At 43.4% G+C, this 23384-nt stretch overlaps 2 protein-coding genes, 1 long non-coding RNA gene and 1 other non-coding gene across 4 annotated transcripts in view; 2 read left to right on the plus strand and 2 right to left on the minus strand.

Moving 5' to 3' along the window:
• The window catches only part of RNF217 (ring finger protein 217), a 119444-nt gene extending 116197 nt beyond the window's left edge, over window positions 1–3247 (minus strand). The window contains exon 1 of the mRNA XM_069599050.1: window positions 1694–3247. Within this exon, the coding sequence (XP_069455151.1) occupies window positions 1694–2575 (882 nt within the window). The 5' untranslated portion in view covers window positions 2576–3247. The remainder of the gene's footprint in view (window positions 1–1693) is intronic.
• LOC138445242 (uncharacterized) lies at window positions 1522–10762 on the plus strand. Its single transcript, XR_011258767.1, has 2 exons — window positions 1522–1603; window positions 9767–10762. It is a non-coding gene; the product is annotated as an uncharacterized lncRNA (long non-coding RNA).
• A 663-nt stretch (window positions 10763–11425) lies between these two features.
• On the plus strand, window positions 11426–11498 carry TRNAW-CCA (transfer RNA tryptophan (anticodon CCA)). The gene has a single exon. It is a non-coding gene; the product is annotated as a tRNA-Trp (tRNA).
• Window positions 11499–19214: 7716 nt separating this feature from the next.
• Window positions 19215–20908, minus strand: LOC138445243 (elongation factor 1-alpha 1). The gene has a single exon (XM_069599051.1). It carries the CDS (start codon window positions 20842–20844, stop codon window positions 19456–19458), a length of 1389 nt encoding a protein of 462 aa, XP_069455152.1. The 5' UTR covers window positions 20845–20908; the 3' UTR covers window positions 19215–19455.
• Window positions 20909–23384: the final 2476 nt, after the last annotated feature.

A 23384-nucleotide genomic window follows, 5' to 3' on the forward strand; every position in this document is an offset into this window, starting at 1 on the left:
AGAAGGGACCTTAGAATTAACACAGATCTGATTTTGGAGGCAAAAAAAATTTTGCTTTCAGGAAACGGAAATGCTTAAGGAAACCAAACTGCAAAGCAGAGTACCCCAACTTCTAATGACCACTTCCCTTGAACCTCTAAACCTACACTGTATTTATATTCAGTGCTTAAGTGCTACATGATATTATCACTCCGTTTACACCTCATCATATGCTACCTTGTATTGTTCATGTGTACACATCTTGCATACACACAAGGGAGCTTCCTTGGAGTAGAGCCCATAGTTTGGGAATGTCTGAATCCCACCACAGGGCTTTGCCCATGGCTATCTGCTTGACTGACAGTGACATCCTAGAAACGGCTACAGTGAGAAGCAGGCTTTCCTCCTGTTTGAAGTATCTGTTTGCAGATAAAGCACGAAAGAGACATCACAGGCGCTTGAATAATCTCAACCATCTTGGCCAAGTCACTGCTTGTGTAACATTCCATTCTGTCTAAATTCCCCTTTGCGTTTTCCATTGGGCAGGGTACACACTTTCAGTCTAGACACAAGCACAGATTAGCCACAATACACAGAGGAACTGCACGGTGTGAAATCCTGTTTAGTTCCCTTCCGCCAAAGTTATTAAACACTGTTACGAGGAAGGATACCAACATGAATCTACCAGACACAGGGGCTCTAAGAAAGACACTGTCTAGTCACACAAACAGACATACGGACAACTTCAGTGCCTGCAAGACACGCAGAAGTATTTCAAAGTATATAAGCTGTGGCCTGGAGGGTGAGGGAAGGCTTCACAGAGAAGTTGGCACCTGAACAGCCCAGGGTTTTGAAAGATGAATAGGCCCAGGACAATCAGACATGGGGTCAAAGGGCATTCCGGATTGTGCAAAACACTGGCAGAAATCTAACAGTCTGAAAACTGCTAGAAGGACGCATTCACCACCAGGGAAGGAAAGCAGGTCAGCTGCACTCTTCAACTTTCCAAGAAAAAAAAAAGCTTTCAAATAAGCAACTGAGGAGGAAAGTTTCACCAGTGCTTGTTTTGTTAAGCCTCTTAGCCTTGCTTTGCTTTGTTTTGCTTTTTCTGTTTTGCTCCCTCTTAAAGAAATAAAGCATTCTGCCGGCTTAAAACTTCAGTGAGAAAAAGTACTTCAACTTTACTGTGGAAAAGGAAACTGGAAAGTGACCCAGGGGCAAGGAATACATAATTAATAACACTTTTCTCTGGATTATCTGAAAGTAGCAAAATTTCAAATTCAGGAATCATTCATTGCAACCCTTCTCTCCACCAACTCAATACATATTCATTTTATGCCCACTATTTGTCAGTTTCTGGAATACCAGGCCTCTGAAGCGCGCTCAACTGCCCTCCTCTTTGAGCAAGCTCCTTGCTCGCAATCTAATAAAATAAATAGAAGAGGGCAATGCATTCATACCCTGTTCCTTCTATGGCGGCCAATCAAAGCCCAAAGCTCACCCAGAGTTAAATTCCAGTCGAGCTAACCCACGAAGACAAACACACTTAAATATTCTAAGGGCAACAACCGAGATGTAAGACACTGATAGACGTCCTTGGTAAGGGTGCCCATCACCTCTTCCGGTGAGCAGGGAGCTGGCGAGCGGGATTTCCTGGCCACGGATTTGGAAAGCTGAATGGGGAACAGAGGAGGGTCGGAGGGGCTGAGGTTACCTGGGAGCTCAGGTAGACTCTGAGGCACTCCTCGCACACGGCCTTCTTGCAGCAGGGCAGGGGCTTGATGGGCTTGTCTTCCAGGCACACCCGGCACATCAGCACCATGAGGGGCGCATAGGGATCCCCGACCCCACCCAGGTCGGAGTAGGGTGGGGCTCCCAGCAGGCTGGGCACGGAGAACGGCTCCGGCGCCAGGTAGAACTCCAGCTCGATACTGCCGCCGTCGGGGGACAAGGGGTCCGCTGGGAGCGACAGCTGGGGGCTGGGGAAGGAGGAGGGGGTGCTGGGAGGGTTGGTCACCGGCGGAGCCCGAGGTGGCGACGCGGGCAGCGAGAGCCGCTCCGCCGAGGGGACCTCGGACAGGTCGTTCTCCACGCAGAATACGGAGCAGAACACTTGTCTCTTGGCCGGGGGCGGGCGCCGCGGGCCCAGCACGTCCAAGACCAGTCCGTCGGGGGCCCCGACGCCGACACGGGTCGGGGGCTCAAGCTCCTCGCCGGGGGGCGCCTCCTGCTGTTCATCCCCGCTCTCGTTTCGCTCCCCCGTTTCCTCCTCCTCCTCGGCCAGCTGCTTTTGCAAAGCCTGGGGGTTGAGGGGCCCGGGGAGGGCCAGTCCCGCGGGCTGCCCGGGTGCCCGGCTCTTGCTCCAGCTCGGGGACCCCCGGCTCCCCGCGGGCTCTGAGGCTCCGGCGTCCGCGCAGCCGGAGTCGCTTCCGCAGCCGCCGCCGCTCGGCTCGGCGGAGGCGGCGCGCGGCCCGGGCGCCCCGGCGCTGTGCCCCGGCGGCCTCGGGGTCTCCGGGGGGCCCGCGGCGCCGCCAGCGGGGGTCCGCGCCTCCAGGGGCCCGCCGGCGCCGCTCACCGTGCTCTGCTCCTCGCCCATCGCCGCCCGCGGCCCGAGCCGCCGCTGCCCATCCAGCCGCCGGGACCCCCACCCGGCGCCGGCGGGCAGCGGGGGCAGCGGCTCGGCTCGACTCGGGGCTCCGCTTCTGCTTCCGGGTCCCTCCTCCGAGGCTGGGACGCCCCGAGCTCCCTCCAGGGAGCCCGCGCTCCCGGGCGGCGGCGCGCGGGGAGCCCGGCCCGGCCTGCTGCTGCTCCTCCTCCCGGTCCGCCCGCGCGGCCGGGCACCGCCTCGGGGGCACCGAGGGCCGCTCGCTCCGGCCGCCGGCGCGCGCGCCCCACATGCAGATCGGGGCGCCGCCGCGGCCCCCGGGAGCCCCCGGGCGGGACAGAAGGGTCCGGAGGGAGGAGACCGTCAGTCCCGCGCCATCGCCGGTCCCCGCTGCGGGCCAGGCGGCCGGAGGGCGGTGGTCACAGGGTCGAGGGGCCTGTGGCGCCGCAGCGGCGCGCACCGGGAGGGGCAGCCCGAGCGCGAGCCAGCCGCCGCGGCCCCTGGGGGAGAGGCCGGAGCGCGCGACCTCCCGCTCCCGCGCCTCGTGCTTCACCTAGAGCCCTACTCGCCGCCCCTCACCCCACCCCTTTGGCGCACACCTCCCCACACGTACACACGCGCGCGGCCACCGCGCGCTCACTCACGCACACCCGGAGTGGGTGTGATCTCAGACCGGGATGCGCTCCCGCGCACGGAGTTCACACTCGGCCTCCACCAGACACCCTCCGGAGCCCGCAGGCTGCCCCTCCGGCTACGCTCGGAGGAGAACTTCCTACAAAACTCTTTACTGAAAGCGGGAGCCAGAAAAATCCTGGCTGCTTAGGATTTTGCTTTCGCTTGTTTCTCTTGAGTTGGTCTGATTTGAAATCCGCCGAAGATGGGGTTCAGAAAAACAATGCTAGGAATTCTTAGTTCAGAATGCTGTATATACAACTCTTGCTTTCTGCTTAATGAAGTAGAAAAGATGTTTGAAACCCACACATGTGCCAAAAAGTACGTTTAACCTTGAGCGCCGGTAAATAACCAGGTTTATCCCCTTTTCCTCCTTCTCAATGTCCTCTTAGGAACTTTTTTTTAACCCTTTGAATAGTCCAAAACGGGTAGCCTTAATTAAGATAGTGAGATGGTCTGGCCTAATTAATAAACCAGATCATTGGTGGAAATCATGAAAAGTTTTATTAGCATAAACATATTTATCCCCCAAACTGTTTCCAAGACAACAATTATATTTGAGCCAGAACTTAATTATGTGTTGATCTATCTTTATTTTCCAGGAAGTATTAGTCACCCAGACTGGTGCGTTTTAGTTCCCTAAAGCCAATGAAAACATTTTTGGGAAGCCAACCTTTGTTTTTTTTCATCTTGAGAGGGAATTCAATTTACACATTCATGTAATAGGAAGGAGCTATGAAGTGTGTAGATTTTTTTTGTCTTGAAATTGTTATCGGATTGTTCTAAAATATATTCCAAATCAGACACAAATGATAGAAATGTGATTAGGTACCCAGGACTAAGGGTTTCCCAGGTGGCTCAGTGGTAAAGAATCCACCTGCTAATGCAGGAGACACAAGAGGCAGGTTCAATTCCTGGGTGGAGAAGAAATGGCGACTCCAGTATTCTTGAAATGCCATGGACAGAGGAAGCTGGTAGGCTATAGTCCATAGAGTCTCAAAAGAGTTGGACTTGAGTTAGTAGTTCAACAACAACAACAACAAAACTCTGGCAAGAGTGATAAAAATAGAAAGTGAAAAACAACCATCAATAACATCAAGAATGAGATAGGTGACATCACTCCTTATGCAGCAGTTGTTAAAAGGATAATAAAGTACTACAGACAATAATATGCTCATAAATTTGACAGTTTGGAAGAAGCTAATTCTTTGAAAAACTAGTGCAACTCAGCCATAATTGAGCAAACATAAACTTGCAGGACCAAGAAAGCAGAGTAACACTAAAGAACACCTCTATCACATGTGTCTTGATGTTCAGCGGCACCACAAAGGTATAAGCCTAATCAGTCGGTCGAAATGCCACCTCGTTTGTCAGTTCAACTCAAGAATGAAGAATGTGGAACTCCCCTAGTGGTCCAGTGGCTAAGACTGAGCTCTCAGTGCTGGGGCCCTGGGTTTGATCCCTGGTTGTGGAACTAGATACAACATGTCACAACTAAGACCCTGCACAGCCAAATAAATGAATAAAAATAAATATTGTTTTAAAAAGGAATGAAGAATTCTTATTTGAAAGATTAAATGTTATTTAGGGGTTTTTTTCATCGTGGCTCATTGATTTCCTGATAACTGCTGTTTTTTCCAAATGATCCTAGTGTTTATCGCTTTAAAGGCAAGGACAAAAAGCCCACATATATGTGTCTTTTCTGTATGCCATCTGATAACTACTTTTCTGTTCTTTCTAAATGGATATAGGAGTAATCCATGTTTTCTAGATGACAGTAGTCTGAGGGTAAGACCAAAGTAACAATAATGGGTACAAAAAAAGTGTATCTCTACAGTGTCTACAGGAATCAAACCCCTCACAATCTTCCCATAACTTTGGGACCCCCTCTCCTACAGATATTTGTCACAGGTGTTCCAAAAACATGTTCCTGCAGTGTCCACCATTTCATTCCTTATCCCTCAGATTCAGTTCACTGAAAGTGGCTTTCCTTGACACTGAATCTTGAAGGCTGCCTGGCAGCTCTTCAGCCCTTCTCCTTACCATGACTTCCTCCCATGGGATTCATCTGTGGTGTTTTGTGAAAATAGAACCATGGCATACCAGCCTCTAGACAGACTCAAACTTTAATCAGACCTGGGCCCAGCACCCCTGGTCTTCAGTCTGGGACCCATGGGACACGAGCAGCATGGAGTTAAAATGCAAAGTTAATGTGATAATCCTACTGTCGATTTCCCCTGAAATAAAACACATGAAGCAGCTATGATGATTGTGCCGATAGGATTCATTAAATATATGTGTATATATATATATATGTATATAGGTTGAAAAGATAGCTACCATTGTGAAAATTTCACTTGTCCAAGGCAAGCTTAGTATTCTCAGACTCGGACTACCTGCTCCATATCAGGCTGTATACAGTTGTAGGCACAATATGAACACTGTCACCAGTATTCTGCCACTACCAGGTTCTGCTTTCAATGTTTTGTAATTTGCAATGAGCTGTGCACCTTCCCTAAAACCAGCACGTGATCATTGGGATACAGTACTGACATAGTCAACTGCCTTTGATCATTATTGAGCGTTATTTTTTCTATTACCACCTTTCCTGTCCTGGCTTTTAAACATGACTTGCTTCTGCTTCCTTGGAAACATTTTTTCAGGCTATATATAGTTTGATAATTAAAGAGCTAGTTTTGTTAATTTATTAGAAAATGTTATGAAAAATACAAAAAGCTGTGAATCATTTAAATTTTACTAAAGGCAAAATTAATTTCTGCCTAACTGTTGTGGAAAAAAAAAAACATATAATGTTTAAATACCATTAAATAATTATACAGCAAGTATCTAACTTGTTTTTTTATCAGTCCTTCAACTCATATGTGTCTGTATATATTTATATATGTACGTGCATACATGCTAAGTCACTTCAGTCATGTCTGACTCTTTTCAACCCTGTAGGTTATAGCCCGACAGGCTCCTCTGTCCCTGAGATTGTCCAGGCAAGAATTACTGGAGTGGGTTGCCATGTCCTCCTGCAGGGGATCTTCCGGACCCAGGCATCGAACCCGCATTTCTTATGTCTTCAGCGTTGGCAGGAGAGTTCTTTACCACTAGCACCACCTGATACATGCATATATTTTATATATATATACACATATACATCTATATTCCATGGACTGTGTAGTCCATAGGGTCACAAAGAATCAGACATGACTGAGACTTTCACTTTCATATGTGTGCATATATATATAGATATAATATATGTGGGCTTTACAAAGGCTGCTAGTGGTAAAGAAATCGCTTGCCAACATAGGAGAGGTAAGAGACAGATATGGGTTAGGAAGATTCCCTGGAGGTTGGCATGGCAGCCTACTCCAATATTCTTGCCTGGAGAATCCCATGGACAGAGAAGCCTGGCAGGCTACAGTCCATAGGGTCACACAAAGAGCTGGACGCAACTGAAGTGACTTCACGTGTACACATGCATATATGGGCTTCCCAGGCGGCACGAGTGATAAAGAATCTACCTGCCAAAGCAGGAGACATAAGAGACACGGGTTTGATCCCTGGATCAGGAAGATTCCCTGGAGGAGGGCATGGCAATCCACTCCACTCTTCTTGCCTGGAGAATCCCATGGGCAGAGGGACTTGGCCTGGCTACAGCCCATAGGGTCATGGAGTCCAAAATGACTAAAGTAACTTCAGTTCAGCCGCTCAGTCGTGTCCGACTCTTTGCAACCCCATGAATCGCAGCACGCCAAGCCTCCCTGTCCATCACCAACTCCCGGAGTTTACCCAAACTCATGTCCATTGAGTCAGTGATGCCATCCAGCCATCTCATCCTCTGTCGTCCCCTTCTCCTCCTGCCCCCAATCCCTCCCAGCATCAGAGTCTTTTCCAATGAGTCAACTCTTCCCATGAGGTGGCCAAAGTACTGGAGCTTCAGCTTTAGCATCATTCCTTCCAAAGAAATCCCAGGGTTGATCTCCTTCAGAATGGACTGGTGGGATCTCCTTGCAGTCCAAGGGACTCTCAAGAGTCTTCTCCAACACCACAGTTCAAAAGCATCAGTTCTTCGGTGCTCAGCCTTCACAGTCCAACTCATGTCCATATATGACCACTGGAAAAACCATAGCCTTGACTAGATGGACCTTTGTTGGCAAAGTAATGTCTCTGCTTTTGAATATGCCATCTAGGTTGGTCATAACTTTCCTTCCAAGGAGTAAACATCTTTTAATTTCATGGCTGCAATCACCATCAGCAGTGATTTTGGAGCCCCCCAAAATAAAGTCTGACACTGTTTCCACTGTTTCCTCATCTATTTCCCATGAAGTGATGGGACCGGATGCCATGATTTTTGTTTTCTGAATGTTGAGCTTAAAGCCAACTTTTTCACTCTCCTCTTTCACTTTCATCAAGAGGCTTTTGAGTTCCTCTTCACTTTCTGCCATAAGGGTGGTGTCATCTGCATATCTGAGGTTATTGATATTTCTCCTGGCAATCTTGATTCCAGCTTGTGCTTCTTCCAGCCCAGCGTTTCTCATGATGTACTCTGCATAGAAGTTAAATAAGCAGGGTGACAATATACAGCCTTGGCGTACTCCTTTTCCTATTGGAACCAGTCTGTTGTTCCATGTTCAGTTCTAACTGTTGCTTCCTGACCTGTATATAAGTTGCTCAAGAGACAGATCAGGTGGTCTGGTATTCCCATCTCTTTCAGAATTTTCCACAGTTGATTGTGATCCACACAGTCAAAGGCTTTGGCATAGTCAATAAAGCAGAAGTAGATGTTTATCTGGAACTCTCTTGCTTTTTCCATGATCCAGTGGATGTTGGTAATTTGATTTCTGGTTCCTCTGCCTTTTCTAAAACCAGCTTGAACATCTGGAACTTGACAGTTCATGTATTGCTAAAGCCTGGCTTGGAGAATTTTGAGCATTACTTTACTAGCATGTGAGATGAGTGCAATTGTGTGGTAGTTTGAGCATTCTTTGGCATTGCCTTTCTTTGGGATTGGAATGGAAACTGACCTTTCCCAGTCCTGTGGCCACTGCTGAGTTTTCCAAATGTGTTGGCATATTGAGTGCAGCACTTTCACAGCATCATCTTAATCTCACACACACACACACACACACACACACACACACACACATATAATTCATTTCGTAAAGAGGAATGAACATGGTGGAATGGTTTTCTAGGTCTGCTTCTGAAAGACACAGTGGAATGTTGTTCCTCATACTCCATTTTTCTATCTTCTTCACCCATGGAGAAAGAGAACTTGGAATCATTAGGGAAAAGAGGCATTTAGTATACCTGAGAGGAACATTTTGTTTTTCTACCTAAATTCCTTAAGGAAAATCCAAATAACAGACTTTATGGAAAGACAAAGTTAAAAATAAAGCAAAACAGTATATTCCTTCAAATCATAAAGGTAGAGCCCAAATGCTTGGAAAACATAGGAAACTAAGAATAACAAGGAAGATGAGCAAGGAAAAAGATGACAAATAGAAAGGAGAAAGGGGGAAAAAAAAGGAAGGAGAGGGGCAGAGAGGGAAGAAGGGAAGAAAGGGAAGAACTTTATTATCCACTACCCAAAATAACCACATAAACTACTTTAATACCTTGATAAATTTTATTCTAGGGTTTACATCTGTGTGTATAAAAAATATCAAATGGCATATGCTCTTTTTCTACTTTTTTTAAAAAAACTGAATCATATATCCTGACCATTTTTCACACAAAATATCTATACATCATCATGATTTATGGCCATATAGAATTTTACTTTATAAATGCATCACAATTTATTGAACTAATTCCATCTTATTTTAAAAATTAGTTTTTAAAAATGAATTTTTAAAAATGTATAAACTTTAATATGTATGAATATGTAGTATAATTTTTGTGTACATTCCTAACCATATCATAAGGTCCTAGAAATTAAATTGCTGTTGAAACAAGAGTAGATGTAATTTTGAGGCTTTTGGCACACATTATCACGGAAATTTAGCACCAATTCATAACCCCATTAACAGGGTATGAGAGAGTCTCTCTGTTCTGTTCAGTCACTCAGTCATGTCCGACTCTTTGTGACCCTTTGGACTGCAGCCTGCCGGTCTTCCCTGTCCGTGGGATTTTTCAGGCAAGGATGCTGGAGAGTGGGTTGCCATTTCCTTGTCCCATGAGAGAGTCTACATCCCTAATATTTCTGAGGAGATTTTTAAAAATTAAAGATATTATAAATAAAATTTTATTTTTAATTAATGAGCACATTCTTTTAAATTAAAAGGGAAAATCAAATATTAATTGTCGATTCTCTTTGTATATACATAATTTAGCATGGCCTGTATGTTTTCTGTTCCTGAGGTTGTGGCTTCCCTTCCTCATCTTTTTAAAAATTTCTTCAACACCTCTTCCTAATGCTCTAAAAATGCTTGGAGATAACCCCAGACATAAGTAATACTTTCAAGTCTGTGATACTAATTCCTCATTTCCTAAATACAGGTGCACCTATTTGAGTGCCTGAATTCATTCTCAAATGAATACCATGCCAAGAAAACCCCATCTTTCAGCCTACACTGTGGAAGCTCTTGGAACTGAGATGGGACATAGTACAAGATCAACTCTTCTCGACCTGAGAGAAGCCAGTTCTGCCCTCACAGAAAAGTCACCTTGGAGTTTAAGAGCAACTAAGAGCAACTCAACTCTACTCTGGCAACTTTGGTTTACCATAAAGATGTCAACCCTGGCTCTGCAAGCAGAAATCTCTAATCTCCTCTTCCCAAGGCATAAGATGACATAGAAAGAGAGACATGCTCTGTCTTTCTGTTCCCCAGCTTCCCTTTGTGAAAAGGGTGTCAAGTCACCGCCTCCTCCTGACAGGCTATGTTTATAGCAGGAGTCAGAAAAATTTACAGCCTGGCCCCTCCCTGGCCCTGAGACTGGAATGCCTCGTTGGTTTGGTAAGCAAAGAGTGAGATACATCTCTTCTTATATAGTTCTCGGTACCCAGTGCCTCATTGCTGGGTAATTCACAGTTAAGGAAATCATTTTGTCCAAACTAAGGGATAATCAGGCATCAGTGCAACAGAACTGAAGATGCATTTGTATGAAACAACGCTTTAATTCTGAAAAGCACAGAGATTTTCTTAGCAAAAGGAAAAGCAAATCTCTTACAAATTACGGAAGAAGTAAACGTAATTTAAAGAAGATTTATTTAGAACAATGGAGAAGTGCTTACAAAACAGGGTTAAAATGAAAAAGACCGGAAAATCTAATGGATATGATTACAACTGGGTAGGCATGTATGTGATAAGATAAGGACAAAAGTAATGGGAGTTACTGTATAAGGGTGATGATTTTTTTCCTCATTTCTGAAGATTTCTAAAGTTTTATATTGTTTTAAAAATGGACAAGAGAGAAAACAAGATTTTTTTTTTTTAAAGAATGAAGCAGTTTCATCCTAATGAATGGGGAAATAAAGCTGGTGTTAATAGATGTTATTTGCCTGCGCACTTGTGAAAGTTACGGTATGCAAGCCCTCCTGTTTGTGTTACAATTCAATTCAACAATCATTTCCTGAAAGTCTATTAGATCCTGTGTCAAACTCAATTTGCTAATTTGTTCCCCAAATTTTCCTTTATTTTTAACTTCCTGACATCCATGATACACTTTAAGCTGTCCTGAGCAAGAACATATCTTAGCTATACACAGAAGTCCAGTACCTAGCATTCTGCACATATTTAGTTTTCAACAAAACATTTTTTTTGCTGTTTTTATTTTTTTATATATATATAATTTTAAATTTTTAATTAGAGGCTAATTACTTTACAGTATTGTATTGGTTTTGCCATACATCAACATGAATCCACCACAGGTGTACACGAGTTCCCCATCTTGAACCCCTCTCCCACCTCCCTCCCCATACCATCCCTCTGGGTCATCCCAGTGCACCAGCCCCGAGCATCCTGTATCCTGCATCGAACCTGGACTGGCGATTCGTTTCATATATGATATTACACGTTTCAATGCCATTCTCCCAAATCGTTCCACCCTCTCCCTCTCCCACAAAGTCCAAAAGACTGTTCTATACATCTGCGTCTCTTTGGCTGTCTCGCATACAGGGTTATCATTACCATCTTTCTAAATTCCATATATTTGGCTTCCCTGGTGGCTCAGAGGGTAAAGCATCTGCCTCCAATGCAGGAGACCCAGGTTCGATCCCTGGGTCAGGAAGATCCCCTGGAGAAGGAAATGGTAACCCACTCCAGTATTCTTGCCTGGAGAATCCCATGGACGGAGAAGCCTGGTAAGCTACAGTCCATGGGGTCACAAAGAGTCGGAAATGACTGAGCGACTTCACTCACTCACTCACTGTATTAGTGTTTTTCTTCCTGGCTTACTTCACTCTGTATAATAGGCTCCAGTTTCATCCACCTCATTAGAACTGATTCAAATGTATTCTTTTTAATGGCTGGGTAATACTCCATTGTGTATATGTACCACAGCTTTCTTATCCATTCATCCGCTGATGGACATCTAGGTTGCTTCCATGTCCTGGCTATTATAAACAGTGCTGTGATGAACATTGGAGTATAAATAAAAGCAAAAATAAACAAATGGGATCTAATTAAACTTAAAAGCTTCTGCACAACGAAGGAAACTATAAGCAAGGTGAAAAGACAGCCTTCAGAATGGGAGAAAATAATAGCAAATGAAGCAACTGACAAACAACTAATCTCAAAAATATACAAGCAACTCCTGCAGCTCAATTCCAGAAAAATAAACCACCCAATCAAAAAATGGGCCAAAGAACTAAATAGATATTTCTCCAAAGAAGACATGAAAGACACATGAAAAGATGCTCAACATCACTCATTATCAGAGAAATGCAAATCAAAACCACAGTGAGGTACCATCTCACACATGTCAGAATGGCTGCTATCCAGAAGTCTACAAGCAATAAATGCTGGAGAGGGTGTGGAGAAAAGGGAACCCTCTTACACTGTTGGTGGGAATGCACACTAGTACAGTCACTATGGAGAACAGTGTGGAGATTCCTTAAAAAGCTAGAAATAGAACTGCCTTATGACCCAGCAAGTCAACAAAACATTTTAAAGGAAAGTAAGGACAACGGAAGAATGCTCTTCTGTAGTGACAATCATTATACAGAACTATGGTTCTTAAACTGTATGCCAAGGGGCCCTAAGGCATAAGAGTAAACTCCCAGTTTCTAATTGATTAGAACTCTTGGCCCTCCCTCCCACAAGAGGGAAGGGGCATGCACACGCCTATAATTGATTCATGTTGATACATGGCAGAAACTAACACAGTATTGTAAAGCAATTATCTTCCTATTAAAAATAAATAAATTTTTCTTTTTAAAACCCGGTGTATTTAAGACTCTTCAGGGAATCACAGCATCACCTGTTGGATACCATGTAAACTACTGATATTGAGTTGTTCGGACCTAGTTACTATTAGGAATTTCAGTTAAAGGGCGGGGCTTCCCCGGTGACTCAGCAGTAAGGAATTCACCTGCAGTGCGGGAGCCGCAGGAGATTGGAGTTCCATCCCTGAGTCAGGAAGATCCCCCAGAAGAGGGCATGGCAACCTACTCCAGTATTCTTGCCTGGAGAATCCCATGGACAGAGGAGCCTGGTGGGCTACGGTCAGACACGACTGAAGCGAGTGAGCACACGTGCACAAAGGGCAGCAAGGAAAACACCGGAGACACAAGGGTGCCATAAGCTGAGGACAGTTGGAACTTTAGGTTGGAAACCACAGGTATAGACAGAGCAGAAGCAACATGATCAGGATCCTAACTTCTTAGAGGTTTATATTTTAAATGTGTTTTAAACGTACCTACGTCATAAAGAATTAACGCTACCTAACAAAAGGCCTGGTCCTTGCTGCCAGCTCCTGGAAGGTAAGTATAGGGCCTGACTACAGAAATGGGTCTTTCTGTTTATATGAGGACCTTTCACCATGTCACACAGTCTATGCTAACAACATCATGTATGCAGTGAGAGAGGTGGTCTTTTGGTCACATGGTATCAGCTTGACCTCTGGAGGGGCAGGGAACTAACCTGAGTCGCTGGTGTGGTCTGCCGTGTCTATATCACTGACTTCGAATAAAAACCCTGGACACCGAGCCTTGATGAGCTTCTGTGGTTGGCAATATTCCAAGCACGTTGTCACACATCACTGCTGGGAGGAGTAAGCACTGTCCACACTGGCAGCCCATTCCAATGTTCTTGCCTGAAGAATCCCGTGGACCGAGCAGCCTGGTAGGCTACAGTTCACTGGGTCGCAAACAGTCGGAGACGACTGAGAGACGGAGCACACGGCATAGCGTTCAGCTCCGCTGGAAGGAGCCCGCTGCCCTGCCTCTCCTGTACCCTGCTCTATGCACCGTTGCCTGCCGGTGATTTCAATCTGTGTCTGCTCGTTGGAATAAACCATAACTGTGAGTAGACATTTTTCCTGAGTTCTGAAAGTCCTTCTAGGGAATTATCGAATCTGAGGGTGGTCTTGAGAACTTACTGAACTATGTCACTGCAAAATGGAAATTGATCAACTTTTTGGGTTTTCATTTTCTTTATTTTCCCAAGCAGAAACATGTCATTAAGAAGGTATGGTATCCACTAATGCAAGAATATGACAAGTTTAATATAAAAAAAGGAGAAAATGCATTATCTTGTTCTTATCACTCAAGAAAGTTGATTTTCTCAGAAAATATAGATAAGTAACTGACCCTTCTAATTTATGAACGGCTTGAAATTGGTTACGACATTTTCCTTGACATAATCTAGCAAAAGATTAAGTGATGCTGAAATTTTCTCAGCTGATACTTTGTCATTCGATTATATTTATTTTTAAATTATGGCAAATAATTTTATCTATTTATCTCAACACATTTGCTACCAAGTTGGAATGGGAGCACCCAGATGCCTTTGGAGGATATTAAATATCACAAGCTGTTTCTCAAATACTGTGAAATCAATAAAGCTCAAAATATTTTCTCAAATAGCTCTTTGAAATTTCTCAGTATGCCAATATCTGAAAAAGCTTTTTATTCACAAATTCCTAACTCACTTACATTTTTTTCCTTATCTTTATTGGACTTTGAAGTTGTTATTATAACCTTTATGAGAATGATGCTTTATTCCATAATTATATAATAGAAAAAACACAAGCCTGGGTAAATTAATATCTGTATCCTAGTCTTAATTTTGCCACTAACTGTCTATTTCCAGGCTTCAGTTTTTACTCTGTAAAATGGGCAGATTTAACTGGATGACCCTAAGATTCATTTCAATATTAAAACTATCATTTTCAATTTAACCAATAGACATTAATCCCTATGTTGTACACATTGTTGTGAAATGTATAGGGCATATAAATGGTGAGTATTACTCAATTTGTATTCTGAAGAATCTTGCAATTAAATAGAGAAAACCTGTGCTTAGCTGTAATAGCAGACAGCTTTTTGTGGATGGTGTCGAGCCATAATTCAGGGGGGATTTCCGCCTAGGGGGATCATAGAAAGTTTCATGAAGAGCCTAGAAAGCAAATTAGATTTCTACAAATGGAGAAGGTGGTGAGGATAGTAAATTTTCCTGTCGGGAGACTAGATGAGCAAACACATGGTACTTTGGTTGGCAGCTCGTGGCCCAGGGTGTCTGGTCCTATGGGATGCGTGGAGAAAGGACAGGAGAAGAGACAGGAAAGATAAGTTTAGGACTTTGTACTTAGATCCCCTCTTTGCTTTTCTCTGCCTCTGGAAGCTGACTCACAGGGGCACACATCAATGGCCTCAATTACCCTCTGCTTCCAAAGCAGATCAGCCAAGGGAAGGCACGGGCAGGTGATCAGAAGGTTGGTGTGTTTATTTTTCTGGCTCTCAATCTGCCAGGCCCCTCTCTGATGTCTGTGCCCCTCTAGCGCAGGCCATAAATGCTATCATCTCTGGGTTCTGAGAATTTCTTCCTTCAGGGAAAACGGAGGTATGTTAGTTTCCCAAGGCCGCTGTAACAAAATACTGCAAACAGGAAGACTTAAAAAAACACAATTTATTGTCTCCTAGCTGTGATGGCTAGAAGTCTGAAATAAAGGTGTCAGCAGGGCTATGCTCCCTCTGGAATCTGTAGGGGAGTCTCCTTCTTCACCTTTTCTAGCTTTTTGAGTTTGCTAGCAATCACTTCCCTGCTGGCTCAGATGGTAAAGTGCCTGTCTACAATGCGGAAGACCCAGGTTCGATCCCTGGGTCGGGAAGTTCCCCTAGAGAAGGAAATGGCAATCCACTCCAGTACTGTTGCCTGGAAAATCCCATGGACAGAGGAGCCTGGTAGGCTACAGTCCATGGGGTGGCAAAGAGTCGGACACAACTGAGTGACTTCACTTTCACTTTCAGCAATCCTTGGCATTCCTTGGTTTGTAGGAGCATCGTTAACGTCTATCGTAAGATTACATTCTGAAATACTACGGGTTAGGACTTTACAGATCTGTTTGAGGGATACAGTTAACCTCATGACAAGAGGTAAGGCTCCCCACAGTTGCTAATCCCCAGGTACTGTGCTATCTCTCATGCAAGACCTAAATCCTATCCACACTTTTGTAATAGGTAATTACCAAGCTCTGCTATGTTACTTGGGCTTCCCTGCTGACTCAGTGGTAAAGAATCTGCCTGCAATGCAGGAGGCCCAGGTTGGATCCCTGGATCAGGAAGACCCCTGGAGAATGGAACAGCAACCCAATCCAGTATTTCTTGCCTGAAGAATCCCCAAGGACAGAATAGCCAGGTGGGCAATAGTCCATGGGGTTGCAGAGTCGGACACGACTGAGCGACTTCACTTTCACTTTCCTTAGAATTTAAGAGCCAAGAGAACAGGGATATTTTGTTTATCTGTTATTCTGTCCCAGTGAATATAATTGTACCTGATACATAGAAAATGTTCAACAAACATTCATTAAATGGCAACCCACTCCAGTAATCTTGCCTGGAAAATCCCACGGGTAGAGGAGCCTGGTGGGCTACAGTTCATGGGGTCGCAAAGAGTCAGACGCAACTCAGCAACTAAACACCACCACCACCATTAGAGATAGAATCTGTGGGATATGGTAATAGAGGTAACATGGTGGAAAAGGTGATAAAAAGGAGGAAAAAAAAAAAAAGAAGCTAAAGGATTTTTTCCTCTTAGGTAAATATGATTTTAATATATATATTTCTGTGTGTGGCAACCCGGTTTAGTTATTTTTTTCATTTTACATTTCACAGAAACATTTCTTTTATGTTCAGTGTCCTTTTAAAGTTCTAATGTTAGTCATAGAAATCAGTAATTCCTATGAGAAATGTGAGTAGGTTGTGACTCATAAAATACATTTTTAAGATTGTGCTACCGATTTGTATGGTGTTACTCTATGATCAGATTCTATTGATATGATTCAGTCTGTGGGTTTTGGTAGGAAGTCTAGCACTTTTCCCCGAGTTCCTTTAACTTCATGTAACAGTTATTACATCTATGCCTCACCAGCTGACCCAACACTTTCCTCTTTACATCAAATAGTTACGTTAAAGAATAAGTCAGTGTGTTTAACATGATCATCCTGCTTGTTCTGTGATGCATGATATTTGTTACTTAACTTCTCGCTTCCAGCTTTAGGCATGACTAAGAGATATTGTGAAACTACAACTCAACATTGCTTTATGGGACAGGCGTTCCCACACCTAAGAAACTGTTCAGCATTGAGCGAACACTTCTCAAAATGGTGTCTGTGGATGAAATTCTGCAGGCAGAGGGAGACAAGACCTGTTGACCTCCAACCGTCCAGCTGAGTCATGAATCTGCAAAACCCCTCAGGTCCTGGGTTCTAGAGACTACTTATGCTATAATTTTAAGAATAATCCTTTTAAATTCGTAGGGAATATGAAGTAATAAAATTAGGGTAAATTTAAATGTTACCAGTGATAATAACTCTCAAGGCATTTGAATCCAACAAGACTTGAGTCAGCAAAAGACCTTCTTTTTTTCCCCTATAAAATATTGAGATTAATAAAGTAGCTTGTCACGTCTATGAAAATGGAGCAGTGAAAACTCAGAGCATATGATCATTCATGTTTTCATATATAACATGCATTTGAGAGACAAATAAAATTTAAAAGTAGGAGCTTGGAAATTCAAGTTTAGTTCAATTGTTTACTGAACACGTAAGTTAAAATCAAATTATGAAAACATCAAAGTGTATTGCCTTCCTGGCTACAGAGGGTTATGACTGTTGATTGAAAGTGAAAGTCACTCAGTCATGTCTGACTCCCTTTGCCAGGGGATCCTCCCAACCCAGGGATCTTACCCAGGTCTCCCGCACTTTACCAGCTGAGCCACCAGAGAAGCCGAAGGATACTGGAGTGGGTAGCCTATCCCTTCTCCAGCAGATCTTCCCAACCCAGGAATCAAACCAGGGTCTCCTGCATTGCAGGTGGATTCTTTACCAGCTGAGCTACTAGGGAAGCCCATGACTGTTGATTATATGCCATTTTTCTCTAATTCCAAAGCAGCCAGATTATTTTTGCTAAGGTTAGACTTGGGAAAATATTGTGAAATAAACAATGTGTGTATTGGTGTTCCCTCTACCTTGCCTTGCTCGTGGTGTAAGTGGTAGGATCTTATGCTGGCAATACCTAAACAATAATGTTGCCTGTCAAATTCATACTGGTAAGACTCAAAATATTCCTTTATCATTCCTTTCATCAAAACTTCCCTTCAATTCAGTTCAGTCGCTCAGTCGTGTCCGACTCTTTGCGACCCCATGAATTGCAGCACGCCAGGCCTCCCTGTCCATCACCATCTCCTGGAGTTCACTCAGACTCATGTCCATCGAGTCCGTGATGCCATCCAGCCATCTCATCCTGGGTCGTCCCCTTCTCATCCTGCCCCCAGTCTCTCCCAGCATCAGAGTCTTTTCCAATGAGTCAACTCTTCGCATGAGGTGGCCAAAGTACTGGAGCTTCAGCTTTAGCATCATTCCTTCCAAAGAAATCCCAGGGTTGATCTCCTTCAGAATGGACTGGTTGTCCAATTCCCTCAGACCTTTGTGCTGCACTCAAAATGACAACAGGTAATTATTATCATTAATAATAATAGCACATATCTATAGCCTGGTTTACAACATACTTTCATGTGCATTGTCTCATCTGATTCTTCAACATTGTGCAATAGGAGTGTCTAATATACATAACTCGGCAAAGTATAGTTCATTTGTACAACCTTCCAGCTGAGAATGGTTTTTATATTTTTAAGGAGCTATAGAAAAAATAAATAAATAAAAGGGACCATGAAACAAAAAGTTGCCCACAAAGTGTACAATGTCTACAGTCACTTTACAGACAAAGTTTCTCTGGATCAGTCTTTTTTTTTTTTTTTTTTTTAGCCTCCAGCATCTTTTATTTTTCCTAGTCTTTTATTTTTCTAGAACCTGTATACAATTAACTCTAGCAGGGCAGTACTCAATACTGTTTAAGCCTCACATTTTAAATTAACCACTTATTATAAATGTGAATGCACATCCTCATAACTGGAAACTAAATGACTATTTATTCATTTATGTAACCATACAAAATTTTATATGCAACAGGAGCTTCTATACTATAGAATCTGACCTTACAAACTAGCTTACATATAAAACAGTTACTCTTTGCTCATCTGTCCTAACCTAGAAAGTGTTGCACCAATGCTTAAGATGTTATTAAAACAGATGAGCTCTCAACTTAAGGTTAACAAACCTGAAGCTCCACCCTAGAAATACAAACCCTTAATTTGAAAATTGTTTTACTAGAAATAGCTTATAAGCAACTCTTACCAAAGTAGTACTATAGGGAATTACAGTGTTGACCAAAAGAAGACACAGGTTTCTCATTAAACTTTTTTTAATGGGTCTCAAATTCTGTGACAGATTTTTGGTCAAGTTGTTTTCATTAAAAAGTACTGATTTTAAAAACTAATAACTTAAACTGCCACACACAAAACATATGGTCCACAAAAACATTCTCCTTTCCTTCTGAAGGTTTTACGATGCATTGTTATCATTAACCAGTCTTTTACTATTAAACTTAAATGGCCAATTGAGACAAACAGTTCTGAGACCGTTCTTCCACCACTGATTAAGACTGGGGTGGCAGGTATTGGGGATAATATTCATTTAGCCTTCTGAGCTTTCTGGGCAGACTTGGTGACCTTGCCAGCTCCAGCTGCCTTCTTGTCCACTGCTTTGATGACACCCACAGCGACTGTCTGTCTCATGTCACGCACAGCAAAACGGCCCAGGGGAGGATAATCAGAAAAGCTCTCGACACACATAGGCTTGCCAGGAACCATATCAACGATGGCAGCGTCACCAGATTTCAAGAATTTAGGGCCATCTTCCAGCTTTTTCCCAGAACGACGATCAATCTTCTCCTTCAGCTCAGCAAACTTGCAAGCAATGTGAGCTGTGTGACAATCCAGCACAGGTGCATATCCAGCACTGATTTGGCCTGGATGGTTCAAAATAATCACCTGAGCTGTGAAGCCAGCAGCTTCCATGGGTGGATCATTTTTGCTATCACCAGCCACATTGCCACGACGGACATCTTTGACAGACACGTTCTTGACATTGAAGCCCACATTGTCCCCAGGAAGGGCTTCACTCAATGCTTCATGGTGCATTTCTACGGACTTCACCTCAGTTGTTACATTGACTGGAGCAAAGGTGACCACCATGCCAGGTTTGAGAACACCAGTCTCCACACGACCCACAGGTACAGTACCAATACCACCAATTTTATAGACATCCTGGAGAGGCAAACGCAAGGGTTTGTCAGTTGGGCGAGTTGGTGGCAGGATGCAATCCAGAGCTTCAAGCAGGGTGGTTCCACTGGCATTGCCGTCCTTACGGGTGACTTTCCATCCCTTGAACCATGGCATATTAGCACTTGGCTCCAGCATGTTGTCACCATTCCAGCCAGAAATTGGCACAAATGCTACTGTGTCGGGGTTGTAGCCAATTTTCTTAATGTAGGTGCTGACTTCCTTAACAATTTCCTCGTATCTCTTCTGGCTATAGGGTGGCTCAGTAGAATCCATTTTGTTAACGCCAACAATTAGTTGTTTCACACCCAGGGTGTAAGCCAGAAGGGCATGCTCACGGGTCTGCCCGTTCTTGGAGATACCGGCTTCAAATTCACCAACACCAGCAGCAACAATCAGGACAGCACAGTCAGCCTGGGATGTGCCTGTAATCATGTTTTTGATGAAGTCTCTGTGTCCTGGGGCATCAATGATGGTAACATAGTACTTGCTGGTCTCAAACTTCCACAGGGAGATATCAATGGTAATACCACGCTCACGTTCAGCTTTCAGTTTGTCCAAGACCCAGGCATATTTGAAGGAGCCCTTTCCCATCTCGGCAGCCTCCTTCTCGAACTTTTCAATTGTTCTCTTGTCGATCCCGCCACATTTGTAGATCAGATGGCCAGTCGTGGTAGACTTCCCTGAATCTACGTGCCCAATGACAACGATGTTGATGTGGGTCTTCTCCTTTCCCATTTTGGCTTAGGTTTAACGGTGGTTTTCACGACACCTGTGTCCTGGCGGCAAACCCGTTGCGAAAAAAAGCTGGATCAGTCTTTTAATGTTCATTAAGAGATGACCAAACAGAGGCAAAGCTACAGATGGGTTAAGAGCTAGAAGCCTTTGGCTTTATATTTTTAACAATGCCAAGAAACTAGTGTGCTCTGTCTCTCTTTCTCTCTCTCAATTTCTTTTGCTGAGAAAGAAGGAGTGAGAAAAATACCCACTTCTCACTAATCACAGCCTGAGACCCTGCTGACCTCAGCCTGCTTACTTATCTGTCTCTTTGAAGCTGTAGTCTTGTGAAGGCAATGAAAGAATAGGGATAAACAAATGAAGAGAGGAGAAAGACTGCATCTATGGAAGACTTGTATTATTTCAGAACCGGAATAAAATAAAAATTCCATACAGGAGTGCAACTTTCCTTTGCTCTCCTTAAATTCAAATGCTTTCTTCTGAAAGTATGGGCAGTTAATAATAGGAAAGAGGAGAAGTAGATAGAAGATGAAGAATAGATGCTTACTGACACTTATTTTGTACCAAGAACTTTAGGCCATGCTTTTTAAAACATCATCTAACTTAATTCTTAATGTATCCAGTATTATCCTATGTATAACAGCTACTCAAGAACCCTCTCTGATTCTTAGCAGCTCAGGAAATAATACATCCCTAAAGATAGCCAACAGAAGGACAGAGTACATAGAGTTAATAATATGTAGTGACATACCACAGAAATAAAATCCCTAGGGTATGATACAAATAGCTCTTATTGGACATACAACATCAGGAAACTTTGTCTCATGACCATTTGTGCTAATGTTTAAATCACATAATCCTTTGGTCTCCAATTTCTCATCTGCAAAATTAGAGGTTTTATCTGGATACTTGAATCTGTTCCATCCCTAAGCACTGTAAGTCTGAAATGCCTCCACTGGTTAAACTGGAGAGAATTCCATCCTTCTAAGTCAAAAATATACAAACAATTAAAACAGTTAAATGTTGCAAAGGAATTGTATCATGACTTTGATTCTCTTATTGTTGTTTAGTTGCCAAGTCTTATCCAACTCTTTTTTTTTTTTTTGCTTTTTAAAAAAATTTATTTTTTTTTTATTGAAGGATAATTGCTTTAAGAATTTTGTTGTTTTCTGTCAAACCTCAACATGAATCAGCCATAGGTATACATATATCCCCTCCCTTTTGAACCTCCCTCCTATCTCCCTCCCCATCCCACCCCTCTAGGTTGATATAAAGCCCCTGTTTGAATTTCCTGAGCCATACAGCAAATTCCACTTGGCTATCTAGGGATTAGGGGCAGGAGGAGATGGGGACGACCGAGGATGAGATGGCTGAATGGCATCACTGACTCGATGGACGCAACTCTGAGTGAACTCCGGGAGCTGGTGATGGACAGAGAAGCCTGGCATGCTGCGAGTCATGGGGTCACAAAGAGTCAGACACGACTGAGCGACTGAACTGAACTAAACTGAACTGAATGTAAGTTTCCATGTTACTCTCTCCATACATCTCACCCTCTCCTCCCCTCTCCCCGTGTCCATAAATCTATTCTCTATGTCTATTTCTCCATTGCTGCCCTGTAAATAAATTCTTCAGTACCATTTTTCTAGATTCAGTATATATGCATTAGAATATGGTATTTATTTTTTTCTTTCTGACTTACTTCACTCTGTATAATAGGTTCCAGGTTCATCCACCTGTCCGACTCTTTTGTGACCCCACGGACTATAGCCCACCAGGCTCCTCTGTCTATGGGATTTCCTAGACAAAAATACTGGAACTGGTTGCCATTTCTTTTCCCAGGGAATCTTCCAGACCCAGGATTGAATCCACGTCTTTTTTATCTCCTGCATTGGCAGGCAGATTCTTGACCACTGAATCAGCTAGAGAGCTGAAAATAATAAATAGATTGAATTCAATAGAAAATACAACTTTTGGAAATACTTACCTACTTTCTTTGACCTTTTAGACACTATTACTGGACCTTTTCTCCTAGAGACTCAACAGTTCTGTAGGATTTCAAAATTTCAAAAACTGACACTCAAGTTATGCTTCTACAGTCATACAAATTCTTAGGGAAATGATCCTTCCTCGTATAACAGCTATAAACTCTGAATCAAGACCAGAAATAAAGCAAACAATACACAGACCAGAAAACAACTACTGAAAGCCCTGGAGAGGGAGTAAAGCAGGCAGATTCTGAAAGAGTCAGTCTCTAAAGACGGAACTGGCTCGGGACAAGTCTCCTGTTTGTATAGCTTGACCCCTAGGACCCACTGCGGTTTGTGCTACACAGGGCGGCAGAAAATAGAAAACTCAAAGTTTGAATGAAACTCAGAATTGTGAGTGAATGGAAGAAAGTTTGGGCAATATCAGCTACCAGAAAGTGAGGGTGAATCTCATAATGAGAGAAACAGAAGGCTAAGCTGCAAACACTAAATATTAATTCTGCCAAAATCTCTGGCTGACCCTGAAACACACATTCACGGGGCAGACTGTGA

The sequence above is a fragment of the Ovis canadensis genome, chromosome 8 (genome assembly GCF_042477335.2).
Source record: "Ovis canadensis isolate MfBH-ARS-UI-01 breed Bighorn chromosome 8, ARS-UI_OviCan_v2, whole genome shotgun sequence".
NCBI lineage: Eukaryota > Metazoa > Chordata > Mammalia > Artiodactyla > Bovidae > Ovis > Ovis canadensis.